This window comes from Parasteatoda tepidariorum, chromosome 3, assembly GCF_043381705.1.
Source record: "Parasteatoda tepidariorum isolate YZ-2023 chromosome 3, CAS_Ptep_4.0, whole genome shotgun sequence".
In the NCBI taxonomy this organism is placed as follows: Eukaryota; Metazoa; Arthropoda; class Arachnida; order Araneae; family Theridiidae; genus Parasteatoda; species Parasteatoda tepidariorum.
This window is the reverse complement of record NC_092206.1, coordinates 70,446,723-70,473,037: the sequence shown is the minus strand read 5'-3', so window position 1 is coordinate 70,473,037 and position 26,315 is coordinate 70,446,723. Positions and strand designations below refer to the sequence as shown.

The window sequence follows — 26,315 nt, the reverse complement described above, 5'->3', positions numbered from 1 at the left end:
AATAACAGAATATTTGTAAATTTTTTTTTGGAGGAGGGGTTAGTTTGTTAGAGGGTTGCACCCCCTTTTACATTATTCTGCCGGCGCCCTTGACTAGTATGCAACTTCTTTTAAGATATGACAATTGGCGAGTTTCTAGTCTTCAAGAATTGTAGCAGGATTCGAAGGTATTAAAATACGCCAATGCCAATCTCATTGTGTAACCCCTAAGCTTTCTCGAAGTTCTTCCTCCCTCTCTGCGCCTGAACATCATTAACAACACGAGCGATTAATTCTCACTTGGGCCGGGTCACACTATTGGTCGAAAATGACATCACTGTTTGGGGAAGGGATATACTGTGTATTGCATAGTATTTTGGCGACTGATCTTGATTTGGCGACAGATTTTATATTTAATTTTCAAATGCGCTCTATTTACACGTGGTATTAATGTTGAGGAATAAAGACAATATTCACATTTTGCAAAGTTTTGTGGTGGGCCGGGATAGCCTGGTCGGTAAGGCGCTGGGCCCATATCCAAGAGGTCGTGGGTTCGATCCTCGCCGGTCGAAGACTCCCCGTGTAGTAAATGGTGACTGATGCACGTTAAATCTGTCGAGTCTCAAAGTCCTCCATGTTCCCACAACAAATCAATACCTCTGGGGGTACTGATCCAGGAGTTTCCTTGTCTTCTGGATTGGTTCAAAATTACAAGGCTACGGAGTTGAACGTTAGTAGTCGTAAACCCATGAAATTGGGTCGGCTGTTCAACGACGGTTATAAAATAAAATAAAAAGTTTTGTGGTAATTTTTTATTAGAATCTAAGTAAGTGAAATTAAGCTATACTGCTTTTACGTCATTAGCAACTGGGGCTGTTCTAGAAATGCAGGGTGGGGGGAGGCTAGCCCAGAATTTGGGTCATTACTTTAAGCTAAATTTACGTGTTGCTTGATTATGAAGTTTTTAAAATTATTCATAACACAACTAAATTGCGATGTATGAGTAAATTTGAGCTTATGTTTATTTCAATTTTTGTTACTTCATAACTGCAAAAGATAATTCTTATGGAAAAACAAACAAACGAAAAAAAAACGTATTTGTAATATTACTATACATACCATCTTATATTTGTAAAAACATTCATTATTTTTATTGTTTTTAGCTTTGATGAATTTAAATAAATTAAAACATAAATATTGTCTGAAATGCTGAAGTGGACATTTACCCATCTCCCCACCCTAACGACGACATAATATTAAGTAAACATTTGCAAGGAATAAAATTCCGAGCGAGCAAGTGTGCATACGAAATTTGTTGCCAAACTCATACAAACACCAGCCAACAACCACCATCTCCCTTCCCACAGTGATGTCATTTTCGACCAATAGCGTGATCCGGCCCAAGTGAGAATTAATCGCTCGTTTAACAACAGGCGTGTTCTTAGGGGGGGGGACTGTCTTGAGTAGTACAATGGGTTATCTTTTGGGCCAGAGAGGCCATCCCCTCTCCGACAGATATACCGGCCTCAAACCAGGCAGTATTTCCAGCATGAAACTTTGTTTTTATGCAGGAACTACATTTGTCAGGAGCTTCTAAACTCACATTTAGAGCTACTAAACTGACAATAACGAACTACTTGAAAATGCAAATCTTTCGTAAAAAATAGGACTATGATTTTTTTGAATGAGAGAATTTCAAAATGAGAGCATGATTCATTTTTTTGCGATTAACATACCAACATAATATTTCTTTATAAAATTTTAGGAATTCAGAATTATAGAATTATATTCCATAATTCTGAATTATATTCATAGAATTATATTCTATGAACAAAATAATTTTTTCCGTGAAAAGTATCAAGTAGGGATTTAAGGGAAAAGAACAAAGATGAATCCACGAAAGTTAGCGAATAGAGCGAGCAGGGGTTAAGCCTCCTATTTTTTTTTAATATTACATTTCCTCTATATTTCAAGTAGTCAAATTTGACATTACAAATAATGCAAAAAATATGTGATGCGTTTGTTACTACATTTTATTATTTAATATATACAATAAATTTAACTTGAGTCTACAATATAATATATTTTTGTCAGGCCTATTTACTTTTTCCTATTCATTATATGCAGTTCTTTCATTTCCTCATTCCCTCATATAAGTCAGACGCACCATGAGAATGAATGTCTCTTTTTGAGGGTTCGAAACGTGCCAACTTCATAATTTTTTTAAAAAATGAAATTTTCACGTAACTAAATACATCTTTCCACTCCTGTTTCCTGCAATTATTCCTTTAGTAAAATATATGATTAATATACCATAATCATCTTTTTTAATTTACTTTTTTTTCTTTTACAAAAATTGTTTTATGCATTCATTCTTCGAAATAAAGTTTTTTTCTTTTACAAAATCCTTTTTAGTTTGCACTTTTTGAAATATTTTTTTTCTTTAACAAAATCACTTTTAGTTTGGAATTTTTTAAAATAAAGTTTTTTTTTTTTTACGAAGTCCTTTTTGATTAATAATTCGTTAAAGTAAAGTGTGTTTGTTTTTTTACAAAATCCTTTTTGTTAGTAATTCTAAAAAAAAAAATCTCTTCTTTTACAAAGTTTTCTTGGCTAGTAATTCCTTAAAATATTTTTTCCCTTTTACAAATTCTCTTTTAGTTAGTAATTCTTTTAAATAATGCTAGTTTTCTTTTACAAAATAACTTTTTTAAAAAGTAAATCTTTAAAGTTTTTTTTCCTTCCTAAAATCCTTTTTAGTGAGTAGTTCTTTTAATAATGTTAATTCCTTTTAATCAGATTACTTATTAAAAAGGTTTTTGGTAGATTTCGAATAGCTAAACTTATCAGAAAATGTATTGATGTTCTTAAATTATCTATTTATTATTACAGAAAAAGAATTGATGACAACTCAACCATATATAAATTGAGTGATTTGTGTTTTCAAGTTGAAGACAGAGAAATAGAACGTCATGATTTTTAAAAAAAGTTCCAATTTTTTTATCAGTTTAAAAGAAGCTTCATTGACTATTATGTCAAGAGAATTTGAAAATCGTCCTGCCACAATAACTAAAGAGCACTCACTTCAAGTGAAGAGAAATTTCTTATTTCTTCAAAAACTCCTTGCATTTGCCTGAAATTTTTGCGAACAGGAAACGATGCTGAAAACTTTAGATCTAATTTGGCGATCTAGACCTGATACATATGTTAACCCATTCGAGTTGACGAATATTCTTTATGAATTTCGATATTTTGTGAAAAAAGAAAGTGTTTCTTTGACTTAAGAAGAATATGCCAAAAGTGAAATGCTCGGATATAACAATAGCGCAAACCCTAGATCTTTGATGCAAAATAAGACATTGTCTCGCGAAAAACCAACAACTGCCTAATAGAGTACATGCTTTAATCATACCATCAGAACTCAAATCTTTTCTGTTGTCAGAAAGATGAAACCTAAGTACAATTTGTTTAACTTTCTGAAATAGATGGTTTACTTGATATTTATGGAAACATAAATTTCTTTTAGACGCTAAAAACTAAGTACAGTGCGCAAAAAATACACAGAAACTTAATTTTTTCTGAATATATATGCTTTTTTTTGTTGGTTGGATTCAGATTTCTGCCTCGAAAATAAGGGGAGTAGTCGTAATATGGGAAATATGGTCTTAATAGATTGGTCAGGATATCGTCTAAAGGAAATAATTAGCATATTTAAAGTCACCCCCTCGATTCATTAGGATGGAATCCCAGAACGAGAAGATTCAATTATTAGATAAAAGGTTATTCAGGGCTGAACATTTTTTTCTCATCTTCACGCACTGTTCTTATGCAAAATTGTTTACTATGCAATGCATGTAAAACAAACACTTCTTTACTTCTCCAATGATTTTAAAACTAAAAAGAGAATAAAAATATATAGACGAGTATTAAGCGTATTTAAACCTATTTTGGATCAAAAATTTATCTTGAGCATAAAAATACCAGCTGGGGGCTAAAATTACCTGTGAAAGTATGTAAAATTGTTTTACTATGCAATGCATATAAATGAACTCTTTTACATTGTTTCAATGTAAAAGAGTTGTTTCAATGATTTTAAAAACTAATCTATGAATTTAAGTGCTTTTTGTTAAAATCACACTCAAATATTAAATTATATCTAACACAGGAATTTTAAATGTGTTCACCTATTTATTATTTCAGCTGTACTGTTTGTTCATTAAAGATATTTAACTGAAAATTTAAATTTATTAATTCCCTCCTTTTCAAATTGAAATCTAGTATTAATTGAAGTCAAAATAAAAGTAAAAAAAAAGAATCTAGGCATTGCATCTAAATAGCCATGAAATCGTGTTTTCTGGAAATTGAATTCAAACTAAAAGTAACAAACGGAACCTAGGCATTATATGTAAACAGCCATAAAAATACCGAAAACGTGTTTTCTGATAATAGGAGTCAAAAGGAAAGTAAAAAAGGTAGGAAGCTTGTTTTTGATATTTAACAACTCACAGTGTAGAAGAGATGATAAAAACCTTTAAACTAATTGCAGGTCAATTTTGAAAAAGATAAAAATTAGCATACATATTTTTTCCTAATATATATTTTAAATGACATCTATATAATATAACTTATATTTCTAAATAAAATAACTTATGTGAAATTTAATAACTTATGCTCCTACAAAGTAGTATATATATATTTGCATTTAACATGCAATTTCTTAAATCTATATTAAATTTATTCTCTTTTTTTAAAGCGTAAAAAATATGTTTAAAAATAATCACTTACATTATTATATCTTATCCTCTTAGTAACAGATTTAAAAAAATTAATGACTTTTGACAGGCATTACAGAGGCTATATCTTTGAATTAATAGTAATATTTACTTAATGGTTATTTTTAATTTTATAGTTATGACTTTTTTGTATGATAAATAAATAATTTTATTCAGTGATTACATTATAATTTAGTTATTCTGACAGCTGTAGAGTTTGTATATAAATGTAGCAACTAAGTTTTGTATTGAAATTTCCTCCTCCCTCCCTTTCTGGAAAAAAAAATCTCAAATCAGTTACAGTCAAATTAAAAGTAGATAAATGAACCTGGAACTTACCTAGAAAAATAACTAAAACGTGTCACATCTGTGAAACAATGCTTATTATTTAATGGCTTCAATACATGTGGAGCTTATAACAAAATAGAGGTAAAAAAATAAATGAGAAACAGCTGAATATCACGATCCAGACAGCACTTAATTTATATGCAATTTTAGACGCTTTTTCGTGATTTCCTTCTTAACTTGCCTTTAATAATGAAAACTCATCTCCTCTCGAGATTTTCGATTTATAAGCTCGTGCTTGACTTGATATCAAAAGTAACAAAAAAAGATTAATAAATGAAGTTTAAAAAAAGTAAGCGTGAAAGTTAAGTTATCGTTATGCGCCCTTAACAAGCAAAATAATTTCTAATAGGGCCATACGTTCTGTATCCCTAAGTTTTAATATTTTTTTTATACTCAATTGATTATTTTTGAAATCGAAGTAATCGCCCATTTTGTTATATGATTAACATAGTAACAATATGTTCTTACATAAAATTCTGACATGTTTTATAAACCAAAATTATGTCTTCTTTTTCTTTATAATTCGGTTTTTAAGAGGAAAAATAGATATAAATAAATGGATAATATAAGATATGAAAATAAGATTTAAAAATAAGAGAATACCAGGGTAGCTGGCAAACGATATGAGCAGGGGCATAGCCTTCTAGCATATTAAAAAAATTGCAAGGGTCGTTGCTTTATCGAGTTTCGTTGGATTTTGTTTTTGCTGCTCAACAAAACTTAAAAAGCTGGAATTTCGAAAAAGTGTAGAAAAATGTACAGGAAATGTACACAATGTGATAAAATAATTTAACCATAGATAGCTAATTCGAGAATTATTAACTGTTAAACTTGTAGTAAAATATGCCGCAGGGATCCCCAACCCTATGCCCGCGGGCACCATGGCGCCCGTCGATCGGTCTAGGTGAGCCCGCTGCTTGTGCCCAACGATAAAATACAATATTTAAGTTTTCCATTTTTCCATAAAATGATATGCAAAAATGAATGCTGTAAATTACTACAATTGCTACACGTAATGAAAATTATTACTGAAATAGTTAACTTAATTCTAGCAGCACCTTTGCAACTTCGACTTTTCTAGGCCCTGTTACAAAATCCTGATGATGCTGACTTCATTTTACATTCTGAAGTACGCTGCTGGCTCGGTAAAGGCAAAGTACTTGATAGATTTATACATTTAATCGAAGAAATAAAAAATTATCTTGAAGCCAAAAATCAAGTATTTTTAGATCTAACAGATCCTCTTTGGCTAGCAGATTTGTCTTTCGTAACAGACATAATTGAAAAACTAAATAATTTAAACTTGGAGCTGCAGGGAAAAGACAAACTTACTGACGATTGCTTGCAAGTAGGAATTTCCTCATGTTCTCCCAATTAGGAAACGATAGACAGTGAAATGCAATGACAAAGATCACATTGACTGTATTTTATAAATAATTTTTATACTTCGTATGTTTTTCAAGCAATTCAGTAATCATTTATTTTACACAAGAATATTAATACTAATTATATTCAGTTAATTTTTAAAATTAAATATTGTATGCGCTATGTGTAGTGTGTGTATTAATACCTATATCTACCAACTATAAATTCATCTTGAAAAAATGAAAGGTGCCCGCCATTCAACCGATTTTCTGGAATTTGCTCTTAGGTACAAAAAGGTTGGGGACCCCTGCCATAGGGGCTGATTTGCAAGCCACGGAAACAGAAATGAAATTTACGGGTTGGAAGGGCCATTTCTTATCAATTTAGCGCAAATTTTATTTAAAATTACAGTTTATTCGAAAGATATTTCAATTTTAAGCTCTATTTTTGGGAGATTTTCTCTCTTTTTTTTTCCTTTTTTCTTTTTGCTTTACTTCATATTACGTTACGTTTACATTCTTTTGTCTTGCGTTACTATACGAAATTTGTAAGATTTAGAAAATTTAACGATTGTGTGCAGAAAATTGTGCAGAGTTCGATGAAATAAGAAAGTCTTAAATTCAATTGTTAGTTCGAGAGTTATCCACTGTTTTACTTGCTGCAAAAAATAAAAATAAAAATAAATAAATAAATAAAGATGTTGCACGATCTACTGACCACTGCAAAGCAATTACAATGAGTTGAAATTTCACGTGCTTGTTGAAATGGCCAATTTCTTTTATAAACTTTTAACAAGAGATTTTTTTTCCTATGAAAATTCCAATTTTTTTGAAAGTTATTGGAAATTTTCGTTCTTTTACGAAGATTTTTTCAACTTTTTTGCATTAAATAATGATTATTTATCTATTGTTGACGAAACAGTTGTATGCAGTGAGATTCGCATGCCTTGTTTTATCAGCTCCCCTTGACTTCAGATTAAAAGTAACAAAGAAAATTAAATAAAAAGAAAAACTAAGAGTGAGAGTGATGTTGTCAATCATAAATCAACACTTATAGCAAAATTTTTGCAAGACTCAAAACAGTTAGAAAAAATTTCTTATTTGAAGGGCTATGGTTCTGCAATATAAGGTTATTGTTTTGTTTTCTTAAAAGTAATGTTATATTTTACTGTGCCTCATTTCGTATTCTTAAGTTTTTGTATTTTTTTCAAGTTCAGTATATTATTTTTCACATCAGCCTTCATTTTGTTATGATTAACATATTAATATGTTCTTACAAATAATTTAAATAATCATGTATTTTATAAACCAAAATAATATTCTTTTCTCTTTTAAAAAAAATTGATTTTTAAGAGTAAGACAAAGAGTAAGGAATGAATCAGAAGTGTGCTAGGAGGCTGGAGCCTCCTAGCATATACAAAAATGCCATGCTGTTCTGTCTTCACGCTACATTTTATTTTGCTGCTCAAAAACTATGAGACTTAAAAATTTGATGTTATGAAGAGGTGTAGAAAAACTTACAGAAACACGACAGGATAAAATGAATTGTTTACAATTGATAATTAGTTGGATAATAATTGACTGTTAAACTTGTGATAAAACATGCCATGCGTAAGTACAGAAATGCTTTGATGTACTGAAAATTTGACGTACTAAAATGACCAGTTTCATTTATGAACTTAAAGCGAATTTTTTTTTCTTTCGGAAGAGCAATTTGTTCGAAAGTTAATGCAATTCTAAGTGCAAATTTATGTCTACTATTTTTGTGCTGTGTTATATTTTTTTTAATCATAAACTAAATGACTCAGAAATTTAGAATTCCAAAGGTGTGTAGAAAAACGTACAATTAGTTCCATGAAATAAAAAAATTAATCCGCGAAAACTGGGACGAAGGTTATTAACTGTTGAACTTGCAGTAATAAACAACCCTGAACATCATTCTACAATTAACAATACAGTTACAGAGTTGAAATTAGACCCGTTGAAGGGCCATTTTCATTTATGAACTTCTCGTAAGTTGTTGAGGAAAATTCAAAATTTCCTTTTATTTAAAAGTTATTGTAAATTTCAATATCATAGATCGTTTAGAGAAAGTGCAAAAGAGTTGTTTACTTCCATCAGTAGGAAGCTTTAGAAATATTACAAGTCTAAATTATTATCTTTTGCCGCTTCGTTGGTTCAAAAGTTGGAAAACTTTGACTTAAGATGTCCAAAACTAGGGGGAAAAAGAATTTGTCGAAAAAAGTAAATACGTTTTGCACACTCATAAAAAAAATTCACTCAAACAAGTAAAACACAAAAAAAAATTTGAAATATAATAGTCCTTTTTGAAAATAGTCTTTGAAGAAAAAAGCAAATAAAAACACAAAAAATGAATAAAAGCAAGAAAAATAAGAACAATAAACAACTTCAAAATTCTCTTGCAAATAATTTTAATTAATTATTATTTTAGTCATTGACTTACTTCCAGGATTCTTGCTACCGATCAACAAAATGTCGCAGTCAGACCCAAACGTACGTTCATACTTGCCAAAATACGAGATCTACAAAAAGAGGTTTTTCGATTCTGGCAAACTAGAAAAGTCTAGAAAATGTTTTAAACAAAATTTTCTATTGGCAACTGATGATGCATTTTCGAGCAGCTGCAAAAGAGTAAATAAAGCTGATTTTTATTTTTTCACTTTTGGGTAAAGTGCATGATTTCCTCAAAGGGCTCCTCACGGAATGGAAATTGTTTAAAAATTGCTTAAGTTCCCCATGAAGGGTTGTGAAATAGGTAAAGATTATTGCTTTTCGAATAAAAAAATCATCTGCAATTGTATGCGACACTGTGAAGCTCAGTACACACTACTGCAGTTATACTACTGCATTTTGGCCACTATGCTGGGGGGGTTAACGTTATGAACTCAACAAAAGCAAAACTAAGAAATCAAATGCATGTAAAAAATATGAACGATGTTATGTCTCGAATCCTACTTAGGATTTATACAATTTTGAAACGGCATTTGAAATGGGGGATTCAAATAAGAACCGAAGAATACTAAAATGTTATGTTTATTTTACTTGAGGAGTACTTCTTATACGCTTCTTATACGATAACAGGAAACAACTAAAGAACAGTTACATTTTTTGGAATAATTAATATTAGACATTAATTGAAGAAATGAAACGTAGTACATATTTAGTGGAGACAATGGGCATTTATTATAATCCAAAATGGTACATGTGATGCCAGAATTGGCATACACATATTTATTTTCTATCTTTTAAAATATCCTTCATTACTTAAGCTTATTTTTATTAATGGAAGAATTACTTTTAAAATAAATCAAAAACTTAATCTTTTTAAGCGAACATAAAATATTTATTTCTTCTCTTCCAGATCAATGTAACGGATACTTTCTTTTTATTTCATTATTATGCAGACATATAAATTCACTGTCGCCTCTAATCGAAAACAAAAATCTATTTATAACTTTTTATTCTAATTTTCCAACGGCTAAATGTTTCGGTTGCATGGTTATAATAATTCACATAAATTTGTTGGCGACTCGTGATCGCCAAGGTGTTCTTTTAAACCCATGTGGATATGCTAGTTGGCTTTGTTTTTGGCTATGATATATTATGATAAATCGCCAAATTTTGGATCTCCTACCCATACTCTTTCTCTGTCCGTTGAGAGTAAATATATTCACTTTTAATTTCAAATTTGTGGAGGCTGGGAACCCTTTAAGGGCCTCCCAGTCTAAATTTTCTAAACGGTCAGAAATGTTGTTCTGGCTTTATGATCTCTCAATAGAGAGTATTATTATTTCATCCCTTTAAGGGATTTCTTATTTTGGTTGAAGATGTGGCCACTATCTGATTCAAATTATACTTAATAAAATCTAAATTTACTTTCAATGATTTGCACATTATTTCCTGGAAACTCAACTGTTATTGCTTTATTTATTCAATATTGGCCTAAAATGAACATTCATATATTCCACTATACACCCCTTGACGGCTACTGAAGGAAGCAACAAAGCTTTCACCAAAAACTAACAAAGCTTGCATCAAAGTACAAATATTGTCACATCGAAAAATAAGAAAATTAAATATAAAAAAAATATGCTAAGTAGTAGATTGCAGAAAAGCCACGAAAAATGGGAATTAAATAGGTATGGGTATCTCACAGTAAGATATAGGATATCATCGGGCTCTTACCCATGCTTTAAATCTATTATTTAAGATGCCCAATACACTATCGGGTATCCTTGGATGATATTGCCCCATACATTTCTCAAGGCGGTTATCAGGTCTTACACAGTTCGGGGAGGACGTGCAATCAATAAGATTCATGTCCGAGGAGTGTGCAGGCCATTGCATACGGACAATACCTTCACTTGAGCCGTGATGGCTCAGGGGATAGAGCGCTCGCCTTCCAATGAGATAAATCGGGTTTAAATCCCAGCGATGGCTGGTCGATACAAATTCCGCATCCGGGTTCCACCGACCACAGTGCTAACGTAAAATATCCTCAGTGGTAGACGGATCATGGGTTAGAGTCCCTTTGCAGTCAGGCTGATTGTGGGAAATTTTCGTGGTTTTCCCCACCTTGAAACGCAAATTCGGGTTAGTTCCATCAGAAAGTCGTCCACGTAGGCAAGTTTCTCCCAATACTTGATCCAGGAGTTCCCTTGTCTTCTTGACTGGGTTCAAAATTGCAAGGCTACGGAGGTGAACATTAGTAGTCGTAAACCCAAAAAATTGGGTTGACTGTTCAACGATAGTTATAAAATAAAATACCTCCACCTTCTAGTATGTTCGATACCTCGGTGCTCTTGTGTGACAGTACAAGCGTACTTTCCTTGAATAAGCATGCCTTTTTTTTTTCAATTTATTTGGATTCTTTGCTCTCAAAATAGAAAGGGGGTGCTGTTCAATAGTTTAGAAAAATAGTTGGCTGTCAAAAAATTATGCCTCATAATTTTAATTTTATTTTCTTCACTAGATCGTTGGGGACTATTTAAACAGATCAAATGCATTTTGCACACAATCATAAACCTCGTTTGCTTCATGATTGTGTTTTATAGGTTTATCCAAAGATATTTTCATTTAAATATAATTTTGTTGTTATGTTGAATAACACAGAGGCAATGCCGGCAAATAAAGAGTTTATTAAAACATAATATGTGGAAATAATATCTTGCACACACAGTGCTATGCAAAAGAAATACATCCGAATCAACCAACAATCAGTCAGCTTCTTCAACTAATATACACTCCTCAAAAGTGAAACTGCAACACCTAGAAATAATGAACGTAGCGTCATGCAAATTTCAGGAGCGATAGTAGTGAGATGGATATGCAAATGATTAAATTTGCGCACGCATCTGATCACGTGGTACGCATATTCGGGCTATAAAGGCCAGCAACTTTCCCTTCTCATAAACGGCATCTGAGGTTTTGCGTAGCATTTGCGACTTTCGAAAAAGCGTAGAAAATGCCTCTGAGACGTCGGCGAGCTCAATACCATCAGTTAACGACCGGGGAACGTGACCGTATTATCGAACTCCATGAACTTGGTTTGTCGCTGCACGCAATAGCAACTCGTGTTGGGCACAACGTGAGTACCATCCAACGTTGTGTCACACGATGGATTCAGGAAGGTCTACGTGCACGCCGAAGAGGAAGTGGTGCGCACAGGTGCACGTCAGAGCGCACAGACCGGCGTATTCGCCAGTTGACTATTCGAGACCCTTTCTCCACGGCACGTGCCAACCGAATCCGGGTGCCTTCAGGAGCAGGCGGATCTGTGCCCACCGAAACCATGCGCAACAGATTGCATGAAGTACAGTTACGTGCACGGGTACCAGCAACAAGGATACCGTTGACCGCTTTACAGAGGGCTAAACGCCCGGTGTGGTGTCATCGTCATCGTACCTGGACCATCCAATGGCATCGGGTATTGTTCACTGAGGAATCTCGTTTCTGTCTGTGGAGAAATGACGGCCGTCGACGGGTATGGCGGCGACCCGGAGAACGCTACGAACCAGCCCATTACGCCGAGCGTCACAACGGTCCTACACCGACCATCATGGTTTGGGGTGGCATAATGTTTGATCGCAGAACGCCCCTGGTACACATTCACGGCAGTTTGACAGCGGACCGCTACGTCACACAAGTTGTGTATCCCGTTGTTCTGCCCTTGTTGCAGGGTGCACCCAACACGGTATTCCAGCAAGACAATGCCATGCCACATGTCGCACGACGAACTCTTAACAGCCTGACTGAATTTGGCATCCTTCCCTAGCCGGCAGCCTCTCCAGATCTGAATCCCATAGAATACCTATGGGATCTCATTGGACGTGGCATGAACAGAGGACCAATGGCGCAAACCATCGATGATCTGCGCACAGCAGTGGATGTGGCTTGGCAAAGGTTACCTCAGGCAACCATCAATGGAGTCATTGATAGCATGCCTCGCCGGATTGAGGCCTGTATAGCTGCCAGAGGTGGCCACATTAGATATTGAATAAATTGCTTTATAATGATTTTATTAGTCTGTTTTTTTAATAATTTGCATATCCATTTCAATACTATCGCTCCTGAAATTTGCATGTAGCTACGTGCATTATTTCTTGGTGTTGCAATTTCACTTTTGAGGAGTGTATATCGATTTCCCCTATCGGGAAGTCGTTACATTAAATTAAGCAACTCGCGCAACTTTCCTGATAGGGAGAGGGAAAATGGGATTCAACAACACTCCCCCTGCGAATAAATACACATTTTTCCACAAAATATAAAACATAAATAAACTAATTTCTCATACAACTTAAACTTATTAACAATTAATCAATTAAATTTATTTGTGACACAGTCAAACAGTGACTTGTCAAAAGTTACAGCTTTAGTTAGGAAATCCGCGATCATTTCGTCCGTTTGCACATACTCTACTTTAATAATTTTGCCAATTTCCCCATCTTACATCGGCATGAGCATTCAAAAGTCCTGATTTGTTACTAAAAAATAATTTTTTATCTTTTGTACCATTGAGATATTTCAACACTCTTTTAGCTAAATTAAAATGTCATTTCTCAGGTTTATGATTAAATTGAGATAAGTAGCTCATGACAAATGCTAAGTCTGGTCGTGTTCTGTTCGAGAGATATAAAAGTTCCCCTATTAGTTCTTGATATTGTTTTTGGTTAACCATTTCGTCTGAACAATTAAAACTCCTATCCTCACCTCCTACGATTGGTGCTTTTACACATTTAGAATCAAACATACCATGTTTCTGCAATAAATAGTTTATATATTCAGTTTGAGACAAAATTATGCCCTTTTCACTTTTATTAATTTCAATACCTAGGAATTTATTCTCTGTATTTTCCCTCACTTCAAATATCCGATATAATTTTCCCACTATATCATTATACATTTGCAAGTCTGAATAAATAACTATGAAGTCATCTACGTATATTCCAATATAAAAATACTTAGAATTCTCTATTCCAGTAAAAATACAATTATCCGAAGCTAGCTGTTTTAAACCAAGCTTTTCTAATTCCCGTTTAAGATGTAAATGCAAATTTCGACCGGATTGGGGTAATCCATAAGGAATACGTTTTAACTTGCATACTTTATTTTCCCCATACAAATGTTTAAAACCTGGGGGAATAGCCATATATACAGTTTCTTCTAAATCACTATAAAGATAGGCAGTTTTTATGTCTAGAAATTTTACTTCTGAATTTAATTTGGCAGGTAATGCTAACAACAAACGCAAAGATTCGGTACAAACACGGGTGAATAAGACTCTAAATAATCACGATTTTTTACTTGATTAAAACCTGCTGCTACTAACCTAGATTTGTATTTATTTTCTTTCATAGTAAAAACCCATTTACTCTTAACTATTTTTACATTTTCAGGTTTATCAACTAGATCCCAAACATCGTGTTCGTGAATAGAATTTAATTCTTCATTCATTGCTCTTTCCCATTTTAACCAATTTTCATCACGTTTAGCTTCATCAAAATTACTTGGAATATTAGTTACTAAGTTTGAACTTGCTTTTTCCTTTATTCTGTCTGACCGACGTACACCTTGCTGTAGTAACCTGTTTTCGTCTTCAGTTATTCGTTGCTCATTTTGCCCTAATTTTTTCTTTAGTTGAACCTACTGGACGACCACGAGTTTTAGTTTCACTTAAATCTCGGCTATCCTTCATATCCAGTGGAAATTCAAAACTTGTATTTTGGTCTTCTACGTTAGTTTGGATATTAAAAAATCCATTGATGTCATTAGATTTATCCTAACCGAACAAATTACTACTACCTAATAATTTCTCATTAAATTTTACTGAACGCTCTTTGATTACTTTATTTCTTTCGGGGTCGTAAATACGATAAGCTCTTCTTTCATTCGAATATCCCAACATAATACCCTTTTTACCTGGAATAGAAAGTTTGTGTCTTAAAGCTTTAGGAACGTGATAGTATACTGTAGATCCAAAAACACGTAGACATTTATAGTTCTGCTTTTTGTTAAAGAATAATTTTTTTTTGGAACTTCAGTTTTACCTTTTCGAGGAGTTAGGTTAGTAACATGTGTTGCATAGGCTATTGCTTCAGCCCAAAAATTTAAAGGAAGTTTACTATCATAGATTAATAATCTAGCTCTAACTAACAAAACTCTATTAGCTCGTTCAGCTTTACCCAAACTTTCTGGGTTGCACGGTACAGATTTTTCATGTGTAACTCCGCATTCAGTGAAATAAAACTCAAGATCTTTATTTACAAACTCAAAACCATTATCACTACGAAATTTCTTAATTTTCTTATTTAGTAAATTTTCAAATTTCAGCTTAAAACTTACAATTTTATCAAATACTTCGGTTTTGTTCTTAAGAAAATAAGTAAAATACATGTCAGAAAAATCATCTACTAATATTAAAAAATATCTTGAATTACCTAAAGGCTTAACTGGGAATGGTCCACACAAATCACCATGTATTAATTCTAAAGTTATTGAGCTTTGAGGAGTTAAAATGCTAAAACGAGGTTTTCTGGTAATCTTACAAATATTACATGATTCACAAGACAATTTCTAAATTTAACACTTTAGACATTTTACGCATATAATCAGCATTTAAATGACACAATCTTTTATGCCAAATTACATTTATTTCAGCGTTATTTTTAACTTTGTTACACCCAGAAAAACATACCTCGTTATTAACATTAGGTTTTAGCCTAACTTCTAATTTTTTATTCACATTCAAAGCTTTCAAAATTAAGCGTCCAATAGGAGCAATAATTAATACTGAGTTTGAATATGATTTAACATTATACCTTTATTTCCATTAAACATGTAACTGACAGTAAATTATGACGTAATTCTGGTACATACAATACATTACTAATTATAATTTTTCCATTATTATTACTTGGTGAAATAGCTTTAACAGTTCCGGTTCCTTTATTTTATTTTTATTAAAAAGTAGGAATTAATCAAGCCAGAAAAAACTACTCATACTCTAACAGCTACCTGAATAATAACCGTATAAATGTGAATATTCCATAGAAAACCAATGAATTTAACCAAAAAATAACTTACCAACTAATAGGGAATTAAACCAGTGTACAAACACGCTAAAAATTTATTGATTTATACAGTAATATCCAAACGACGAGGTTTTTTTTTTGCAAGTTCGTTTAAAATGTCTTCTACAGATGGGGTAAATTTTCTATGAATGCCTAAGAGCTCCAATCCATTCCTTCTATTATTTCCCGTTGAGTTGCGTAAATAAATCTTCAAACGGCGTAAAGTCGAAAAGGATCTTTCGTTTGCACTCGTTGAAACAGGTCGAACGACCAATATTTCTAGGAGTTTGAAAATGTTTGGTGTTATATCCTTATTGCACATTCCAAGAGCATCTGCCGCAGTTTTTGGAACACTACCTCCGTCTTTACTAATCCTTTTTAATCTTTTATACCAGAGTTTTAGTTCAGACTTAAGGCTTTCTTTACAGGTATCCAAATCTTGAGCGTAAAATTCCCCTAATGCTTCAAAAGCCTTTATGTTTGAAGGTTGGCAAATGAAAGGATCGGCGGGTAGAAGACACTGAAATCCTTTCAAAATATCACGATGCGATACAAATCTTAAGTCTAATTGTGTTATAAAATTTTCTATAAATGGAATAAATACACTAACTCTGAAATATGTTTCAGGTGTCGATGAGGGAAAATTATCGCGATTTTACTGTCTTCCCGTTATTCTAGGGATTTGTATGGAAGTGGAAGATCCAATGCTTGTTAGCATAAGAGAAGAAGAGCTGAATATTTCAGAGAATGTTTCAGTGGCATTTTCACGCATTAATTTTAGATCTTTAATGACATCTTCTGCAAGACTCACTGCCTCTATCAAATCTATGCTTGTTTTTTGTAGGTCGTGCCCGCCGCTAATAAAATCACCGGATAATAAAATCAGCCGCTTTATAAAATCAAATCGGCAAGAACCGAATCGTTACAATATTAATACATGTTAAAAACATCCTTTAATAAAATCAATGCCGCCGCTTTTTAAAATCAAAATTTTGACTAGATAATAAATCACAGGTGCAATATTTCAGATTTTTTTGTTCTTATTTATAAAATTTTATTTTTTCGAAGTTTAAAGATTTTTTTAGAAGAAGCAACAGTTACTCACAAACCTGTGAAACAGGTGTGGTTAGCACTTTCTTGCGATATACATAGTGTAAGAGTTAAGGAAAAATGTGGGTGGTAAGCGGCGAGTTCATAAAAATCAATTTATCAATGTTAATTCCTTGACTTGAATGAAGTTTGGAGAAACCTATCTCACTCAACAGGGGGTCGAATTCTTATCTTACTTTTTATTGAATGAACCATAGAAGGGAGAGAAGTTTCTTTTGTTATCTATCTTAACAGAGAACATGAATAGATTTCCAAAAACTGTCTGTGCACACGTTCCATATTATTTAAGCCGTTTGAATAAATTATAGTTAGAGCACATATCATTTTTAAGTTCATTTGGTGTTAAATTTTATCAGCATGCCGAAAAGGAAGAATTTGAGTCTTAAAGATAAATTCGAAGTGTTGCAAAACTATGATAAGCTTCCTAAATGTAATCAACGTGAAGCTTCAATGGAGATGGAGATGGGACTCATAACTGTTTCGAAGAAATGATCAGTAATGAAGAAAATTAAATGGACGAGAACTTTTCACGTTACGTAGCTAATGAGGATAACCTGCAAACATCAGGAGAAAAATCTGATTCTAAAATTGTTACAGACATCAAAAATTGCAAAGTTATTTCCCATCAAGAAATGGAGGAATCAGACTCAGAAGATGAAATAAACTCATCAGTGCCATCTTCAATGGAAGTCAGAAAAGCACTTAATGTACTGCGGCAAGCTTTAGAACAAAGAGGAGGAATATCGAAAACTATAAAAACTTGTATAAACTCTCAAATGATGTTGAAAAGTTGATTTTAAATACTACAACTCAAGCAACCATTGATCGGTTTTTTGCGAAACTTTTGTAAATTTAAATCTTATGTAGGGTTTTACTTTATTAAAATAATTAAATGAGTTAAAATAAAGCATTAATGTGGTCATTATTTCAGCTTTCAAAGTGTGTGCATTTAGAATATATCTAAAAAATTTGTTTTTCTTTCAAATGTTGAATCGCCTCTTAATAATATCAGCCGCTTAATAAAATCAAAAGAGCATAAAACGAAAGGGATTTTAATAAACGGCGGGCACGTATCTACAAAGATGGATTGTTATGGTGAATACTTTGTAAATGCACAACAGAGATATTACGAACTGGCAATTAGATACTGTGCACAGTAAAGAACTAGCTAAGGTAGCTGATTCTTTATCCTTCCATTCTGATATTTTTTGTAGTGTGATAGGCTCGAAAATTTCCACCACAGCGGTTACTGAGTCGTATCTTTCCATCCAACGGGTTGCACATAGCTGTTTAATTTTCTCCCTCTTAGAGCTGGTTTCCATCTCCTCTATTGCTGAAGATAGGACATACTGTCTTTCTGGCGTATTTAAAAAGTCGTATAATGTTTTAATTGTCCCTAAGCAGTTTCTAATGCCAGTTATTTCGCATGCACCTGATATAGCCAAATTGAGGCTATGAGCAGAGCAATGTACATAGAGTGCTGATGGGACAATACTTCTTATGTGGGCTTGTACACCATTAATTTTTCTACTCATTGAAGCAGCACCATCGTACCCCTGTCCACGTAACTTTTTTATATCAATTTTCATAGACTGTAATTGGTCTAATATTGTTGTTGCTATTGTTTTTCCGGTTAAGTCATGCACCGGAATGAATTTCAAAAACTGTTCAATGATGTTAAAATTTTCTTTATCGACATATCGAACGCATAACGATAATTGCTCTATACCTGCAATATCGGCTGTTTCACCTGCAAGAATGGAAAAGCAAGTTGCATCATTAATCTTGCTAACTAGTTTTTGCAGGATTAAAATATTGCAAACCTCAATAACTTCGTTCTGAAATCGAGGGCTGGTATACTGAGCATTTTTTCTGCTTGACTCTAAAATGTTCTTAAGAGTCGAATCGTTCTTACTCCGGAAACGAAGCAATGCCCGAAAATTTCCGTCGTTCTCTTCACCTGGTTGTTCAGCAATTATTCCCGAATCCTTATGTCCTCTTAGAGCGAGACCTTGATTTCCACAAAATAGGATGGTTTCAATGATTGGAGTAATGTTTTTTCTATTTTCTAATTTTCTTCAGCTTGCTGCACTGTCAACTTGTTCATTCACAGGTTTCATCCTTCCAAGTAAAATATCGTTTAATGTCCCAGCAGTTTAGATCGATTTTTTGTAATAAAGACATTTCTCGTGTTCAGAAAATCGCTCTGCAGAATTTTTCCAGTTGTCAAATTTTACATTGCACAGTTGGCCTAAAGGTTGCTTTCCACAACCGGCACCACTTGGGGCGAAAAGTACACAAAATTTGCAAAAAGGACCACCCTTATCCTCTGAATATGCAAGCCATTTCTAGCGATGAAGCCATTTGTACTGAAATTTCAATTTTCTTTTTCCTTTTTCAGGAAAAACAAATGCTGGATTGGGTTCCCAAACATTTTTTAATATATCCAGTTTTTTATCCTCGCATGTACTATCTTCTGAAAAAAGTTCAATGTCATATGGATGGGAAGTAACACTTTGCGAGCCACTTTCACATTCATCAGATTTTGTTACGCTAGAAACGTTTTCTTCAACGGAAGTATCACATTTCTGTTCAACAAAAAAACTTACATTGGTACTAGATGCTGCCACCTCACTAATTTCAGGTCGTGATTTTTTCTCAAAGTAATTAAAAATTGTTAAATTCTTGCGTTTTGACATCCTAAATATCCAAGAACAGCAAAAATAAATACATATATATTGGCATAGAAATATCCGCTAAGCTACGATCTCAAAGTTTCGAGCTGGAATGAATAACTTCAACGAGCACAGTATCTCCAAAACAAAACAGATTTAGCGACGAGCTCCGAAAGACAAGCGGCAAAAATAATTCTTAGTCTGACTAACTCCACTGTACTCCGTTCCCCCTTTCATATAATTTTTTTTTACCGCATCTACAAAATTCTCGAATTGTCTCAAAGACGACATAACGTCTAGGATTCCAGACCTCGCGAATGCCAGCCAGTCTCGAAAACTATCGCGACTGGCAGGACAGAAGGGAACCAGAAATCGGGGCTCGCCCGTAACAGTATCACGGGAATTAGGTTTCAAAAGTACAACCCTATCATAGTAATTTTTTTTTCAGTATTCTGCGAAATAACGTGAGAAAAAAAAAGTAGGCATAAGGCAAATAAAAAATAATAGCCCGCATAATTTCTATTAAAATTTTTATTTTTGTCTGCATTATTTTGTAAATTCACCTTGTCTGAGTTCAAGGGGGGTGTTTAAACCCCTAAACCCCCCCCCTTGCGTACGCCCCTGTGCCTGATATATTTTGCTATCGCAAGCATCTATAGATTCAAACCAGCGTTCTTCCTTGCACATATGAGACGTGGCTCTGCTATCCAAGATCCAACATTCGTCCACTTGTCCATTCTGTTCAACTGAAACTAAGGCGAAATTTTCTGGAGTAGCACTATCGGATACCAATGTTTCTTAAAAATTTGGTTTTCGACGACCTTTTACTCTACTGATCGATGGTTTGTAGCCACTATCTGTTCCCACTTCTTGATGTTTCGAATAACAATCCCTTGCTATATGTCCCGGTCGTCTACAAGCGTGGAAAATTTTCCTTGGTAAACTCTTCTTCTGAGTAACATACTTATATTCCGAATTTCTCTGTCCACGGGATTTCTGTAGTAAATCTTTTTCTTCTTCCTTTAAAACTTCGAGTATTTCTTCTAGCGACCTTTCTCGTTGAGTTTTTAAAACTTGTTTTATGCGCTCATATTTTCCAGCTAGACCCCTGACCGTGTAAAACACCAATTCTCTGTCAGATATTTTCAGTTCCAAGGAAGCACACTTAGTCGATAATCCTTTAGCTCCAGCTATATAATCGTTTACGGCTTCTGAATCCAGCATTTCTAAGCTCTTAAGTTCGGCACCCGCATCAAACTTTTTATCTTCTTCAAGCCCAGTGTAGGTAGTTTTAATTCTTGTCCACAAAGCTTTTGCATTCCTTTCTTCCGCATATCGCAATGCCTGTTCGTCTGATAGTGTCATCTTGGTTAGTAGTTTCCCAAACTTGCAATTTACAGTTGAAGCTCCCTCTGTCAATGCCGATATTAGTTTTTCCAAATTCAAAACTACTTCCATTTTCATGGCCCAAAGATGATAATTAGTTCCAGTCAACTTTGGAATTCCAAAAGCTAAGTCTTTTTCCATGATGATCGTAAGCCACGCTCTGCTACCTACTGTTGTTATGTTGAATAACACAGAGGCAATGCCGGCAAATAAAGAGTTTATTAAAACATAATATGTGGAAATAATATCTTGCACACACAGTGCTATGCAAAAGGAATACATCCGAATCAACCAACAATCAGTCAGCTTCTTCAACATATATATCGATTTCCCCTATCGGGAAGTCGTTACATTAAATAAAGCAACTCGCGCAACTTACATGAGAGGGAGAGGAAAAATGAGATTTTATATGCATATCAACAACAAATTCTTTAAACTATTACTTATTTTTACTATTTTATTCAATAACAGTAGAAAAATTGTTGAACTGTAAGGCATAAAATGTTTTGTTCATTTCAACTTAAGGAAAAATACAAAACTTGAATAAAATCGGCTGAATAGTTTCGGAGTAAGGACATTTCAGGAAAAGAAGAACTTTTAAATTTCCTTTTCTCATGAAACACTCAACTGATTCATTTCTAATTCGATATTTTTTACGTTAGAATGGACAATTACAGCAACTCTTGATATTTTTTCACTCTTAATCCCCCAACTTATTTGAAATTCTTTTCTGAAACCAAAAATCTGTTGTTTTTTTTTTGCCAAATGTTTAGTCATTTAGTTATTAAACATTTCATTTGACCAAAAAGACCTCCGTAAGTGATGCAATCAAAAACGATCCCTGATTGGCTATGACGTCACATGGGCTAAACGGAAACGCGCCTCCTCCATCCTCTAAGGCTATTTCAATGCTTTTTTACTTTTAATATCACTTATATCGTATGAACGGGTCTGGTTCATTTCATCGACAAAATTCTTTTTTTTTTAATAAACTGACAATTAGGTGGGGAGCGTATAACGGAGATCTAAATTTTAACAAAGCAATGCTCATTTATGAGCAAGGATTATCCTCAGACGATAACTTAGCAGAATGAGTCCTTTTGTCAGCAGGGTTATTTTGTGAAATTTTTTCTTAGTGTACTGGGTAGTTTTACCGATTCGTTGATTTCGTAGACTAAGTCATTTTATCGGTCGTTTCATCGATAGGGTTGAAGATAAGAGAAAGGAAAGAAACTAAATGGATAAAAAAATATCGAACGAAACATTGAATCGGGGTAAACAAAAAACAATTGATTCAGTTTACTGATAAGTAAAAATTTTGCAAAGTCTGTAATTTGTTGCAGAACGCAAACTACTACTTATTTTAGTTGACATATCAGCGACGAGTTGTTAATACATAGATTAGAGCCAGGTTACATAATTTCATTTTATATAAAGTATTATTACATTATTTTTAGAATTTCGATCTCTTGGTTTATATAACAGATATATAAGTTGCAAACATGAAAGAAACTAACACATTAATGAAATTCACGATCTTATATATTTTTATATGTGAATAATGCTTCCTATTTTTTAAATATCTAATTAAATGCGATTTTTAATATCAGCATGAAATTACTTTGACGTTGTTAAGATAGTGCAGTGGTATATTATAAAAATTTATTATAATTTTTCACAAAAACAACAAATTCTTCATTTTTGTGAGTACATGATATGAACATAAGGCATTTTTATGCTGAATCGAGTGAAATAAATAGAATTAATATTGTTTTGAGAGAACTAATAGTTAAGAAGCAATGAGGGTTTCATGTACACTGTAAGAATTACACTAAAGTAATCGTAAAATAACCGGCAGCAGTTAGTCCATCCACTTAACATCTATTTTTACAGTAAAGAGCTTTTTTACGAATACGGATTTGAAACCGTTTACAACTATTATGGTTGAAAAACAATGAATGCAAAACTATACGGTATTTTAACCGTTTTTAAAAGGAAATTTAAGAAGAATTTAAGAAATTTAAAAAGAAATTTACATTAATTATCTCATTTTTCGTTAACTATACAATTATGAAGTTCAAATATATATATTTTTTTACTTTTATCTTTCCTAAGCTTTAGTTTTGAGTCTTACGTGTCAGATATCAAAACGTTAGAGTGGTAAATTAAAAAAAGAAATTTTAACTAGCATAAACGTAAATTTTTTATCACTATTGTAAAATGAAAGACATGTAAGAACCCTGTATAAGTTAGTAAGTTAGTGAAATGTTGTTTACTGTATATGATTTAATTAAACTTTAATTTTTTTTCTCTTTTTTTCTTTGTGTGCTTAAGAAAAATTGATCGACCACAACTAAGAAAATATATCATAACTAATGTATAATATTATTTAATCATTTTTGACAGAAACTAAATTAAAAGTTTTTTTTTCTTATGAAATTTATGTTCGAATAACTTTCACATTGCTAACATATGTAACAGTATTTACATATGTAGTAATCATTTTTATGAAATGGAAAACCAATTCGGAATATCCGTCCCTTCAGTTTTCTCCTTAAACTTCCGATCCAGCCTTTCAGCTTGCTCTTCAGTCAGAGCATTTTTCCAATCTCCAACGATTCCTTTGCGAATAAATTTTAATTCAGGCAAAACTTTTGGCAAATCTATTTCAGAAATAAATTGCCTAATATACTTCAGACCTTCATAAGTCTTTGGTTCTCTAAGTATCTCACCTTCTTTTGGTTTTAAATCATAAACTTCACTAAAATTCTTTTTCATGTATTCAAAACTGTTGAAATGCACGATGTTATTCAAAACTGAATTGTCTTTTTCGATTGCGCCAATGAACTCATCACCAAGGAATTTACCCAAATCGACAATTACTTTCTTTATGTCTTTTTTCATATCTTCGTAAGTGGTGTAATAAAGATTGGGGTCATTTCGATGAGGGTACCAAGACAATAAATGATCAAAGTAGTCACTGTACTCCACTTGACCAGTCATAAAAAGCTCGAAAAAATCATCAAACTCGCCATCCCAGTACATAAATCCAGGTTGATTTCTAGTGTGGTGGAAAAGAGACACGGCGCAATCTTTGGGATTGCGGGCAACAAAAATGTATTTAGCTTTAGTGGAATATGGCATATGGGTATAAGGAAGATGAGTTTTAAATGCACCAGGTCTTGGCATCTTGTCAATGCTCTCCTTGCCGCACATATCTATAAATGGGCAATGCCTCAGAAACTGGGACATTTCTTCAAGCTCTTTTCCTTTACGAAAAATGTAAAAAGCTACATTTTGCATCCATGTTGTCCCACATTTTGGATAAGTCACGATAAAAACGTCCTCTGCTTGTGGTTTGTAATCCATAGCTTCACGGAAACATTTTTGTGAAAAGAAACCTGGGCATATAAGACCATCCATTTTCTTGTAAAACGGTTTTTTCGATACGATTTCTGTTGTTGAAGCCATAATTATTGTTGTTCCTGAAATAAATTCATTTGCAAATTAACATTCAATAGTTATAGTATATAAACATTTATGACTGTGCATAATACTCACCTGTGCTGTAAGGTATGAAACAGTAGTTACAGAATTAAACCAAAAAATTTAATTTAGAGTGGGATGATCTCCAACAGATATACAGGCCTCAAACCACGCAGGATTTCCAACATGAAACTATGTTTTCATGCTGGAGTTACATTTGTCAGGAGCTAACTAACATTAGTTGAAGCTTCTAAATTCACATTAATAAGCTATTTGAAAAGGCTATTTGAGAGTATTTACATTTACATATTTTTTTATTCAAAGTATGTAACTGAACCCCGTATATGGCCGTGATAAATATACTTATCACCAATTTTTAAAAATCTATGTTAAACTATTTTAACACTTTTTGTTTGCGTTACCATTTGTTATTACCTTCTGCTCTGATAAACTAAGTAGAAATAAAATTGGTGACCATATAACAATTTCAAAATACTTGTAAAAAGTTATAATATGCATAATAATTTTATAAGTAAATAAAATTCAGTAAATTGCTTACTTTATTATGACACCTAATGGATCGTGATTAACATACTTACAATGAAAAATGGCGTTACAATTTAATTAAATGTTATCTAACAAGCTTAATGAGTTTCGCAGTTCATTTCGGATTGCTTCGCAATCCGATGCTCGCTTTGCTCGCTCATTGGAACGCTCTTAACGTCTAGCTTCTGTATACTTTTTTGAACACTGAAGTTCCGAAAACGTTTTATTGTAGAAAATTCTAAACCTGTACATTTCAATATTAATTTGAAATTGCAAACAGTTCACATATTTTTCTTAATCACACTATTCTAAATTTCAGTTGTTGGGAAAAGTAACTGTTGTAAGTTTTGTTTTAACTTTCCCACCAGAGGGCTAAAGCCATGTGTTGTAAAACAATATGAAATAGTAGTCTGCCACTGAACGCCGGATGTAAAGCATGAGCTTCGATGAAGATAATTCTGTATTTTTAATTCTCTGAAGGGTGCCACCCTAATAATATGGAATTTGTAAAATAAATGCATATATTTTTGATTCTTGATGAAGCCCATCATTTTGTGTTTTCATCGGTGTTCAGAAGCAGAACAACTATAAGTTTTTTAATCTATCACAAAAATATAAAATGTATAAAAAACAAAGAAAAGAGTAAGAAAATGAGTATAGTCATGTAAAAAGTTAAAATTTTAATATAGTATTTGTCAGTTAAAATAAAACTTTTTGTCCAAGTCGTTGTTAACAATTCAAATTTCTCCGAGGCAATTCTGAACCTTAATTTTGTTCTAAATGTCAGTATTCAGACACACAACAGAAGTTTAATATGAAGTTGTAAAATGCAAATATATATATATATATAAATATATATAGAAAAATAAAAAAGGATCATAGTAATTACATAAGTAAAAATTAAGATAGTATTGTCAAGTTGAAACACAATATTTTTAGTTTTGATGTCAACAATACAATTCAATTTTTCACAAAAACGATTGTTTCCATTGTTAAGTTCAATGTCAACAATTCAAATTTTTCTGAGGCAACTCTTAACCTCTAAATATTATTTTTTTT

General features: G+C 32.8%; 2 protein-coding genes and 1 long non-coding RNA gene across 4 annotated transcripts in view; 1 reads left to right on the top strand and 2 right to left on the bottom strand.

The window, feature by feature from the left end:
- The window catches only part of LOC107444022 (sulfotransferase ssu-1-like), a 71,831-nt gene that overhangs the window by 25,322 nt on the left and 20,194 nt on the right, over nucleotides 1–26,315 (top strand). The gene's annotated exons all lie outside the window — the stretch shown is intronic.
- LOC139425160 (uncharacterized) lies at nucleotides 1,990–6,352 on the bottom strand. Its single transcript, XR_011636433.1, has 2 exons — nucleotides 5,091–6,352; nucleotides 1,990–2,253 (listed from the first exon to the last, which is right to left on the bottom strand). It is a non-coding gene; the product is annotated as an uncharacterized lncRNA (long non-coding RNA).
- LOC107446284 (sulfotransferase ssu-1) lies at nucleotides 23,598–24,711 on the bottom strand (the record flags this gene model as incomplete). The annotated part of the gene is given in 1 exon segment (XM_043053960.1): nucleotides 23,598–24,711. A coding segment is annotated over 1 exon segment (966 nt). The 3' UTR covers nucleotides 23,598–23,729.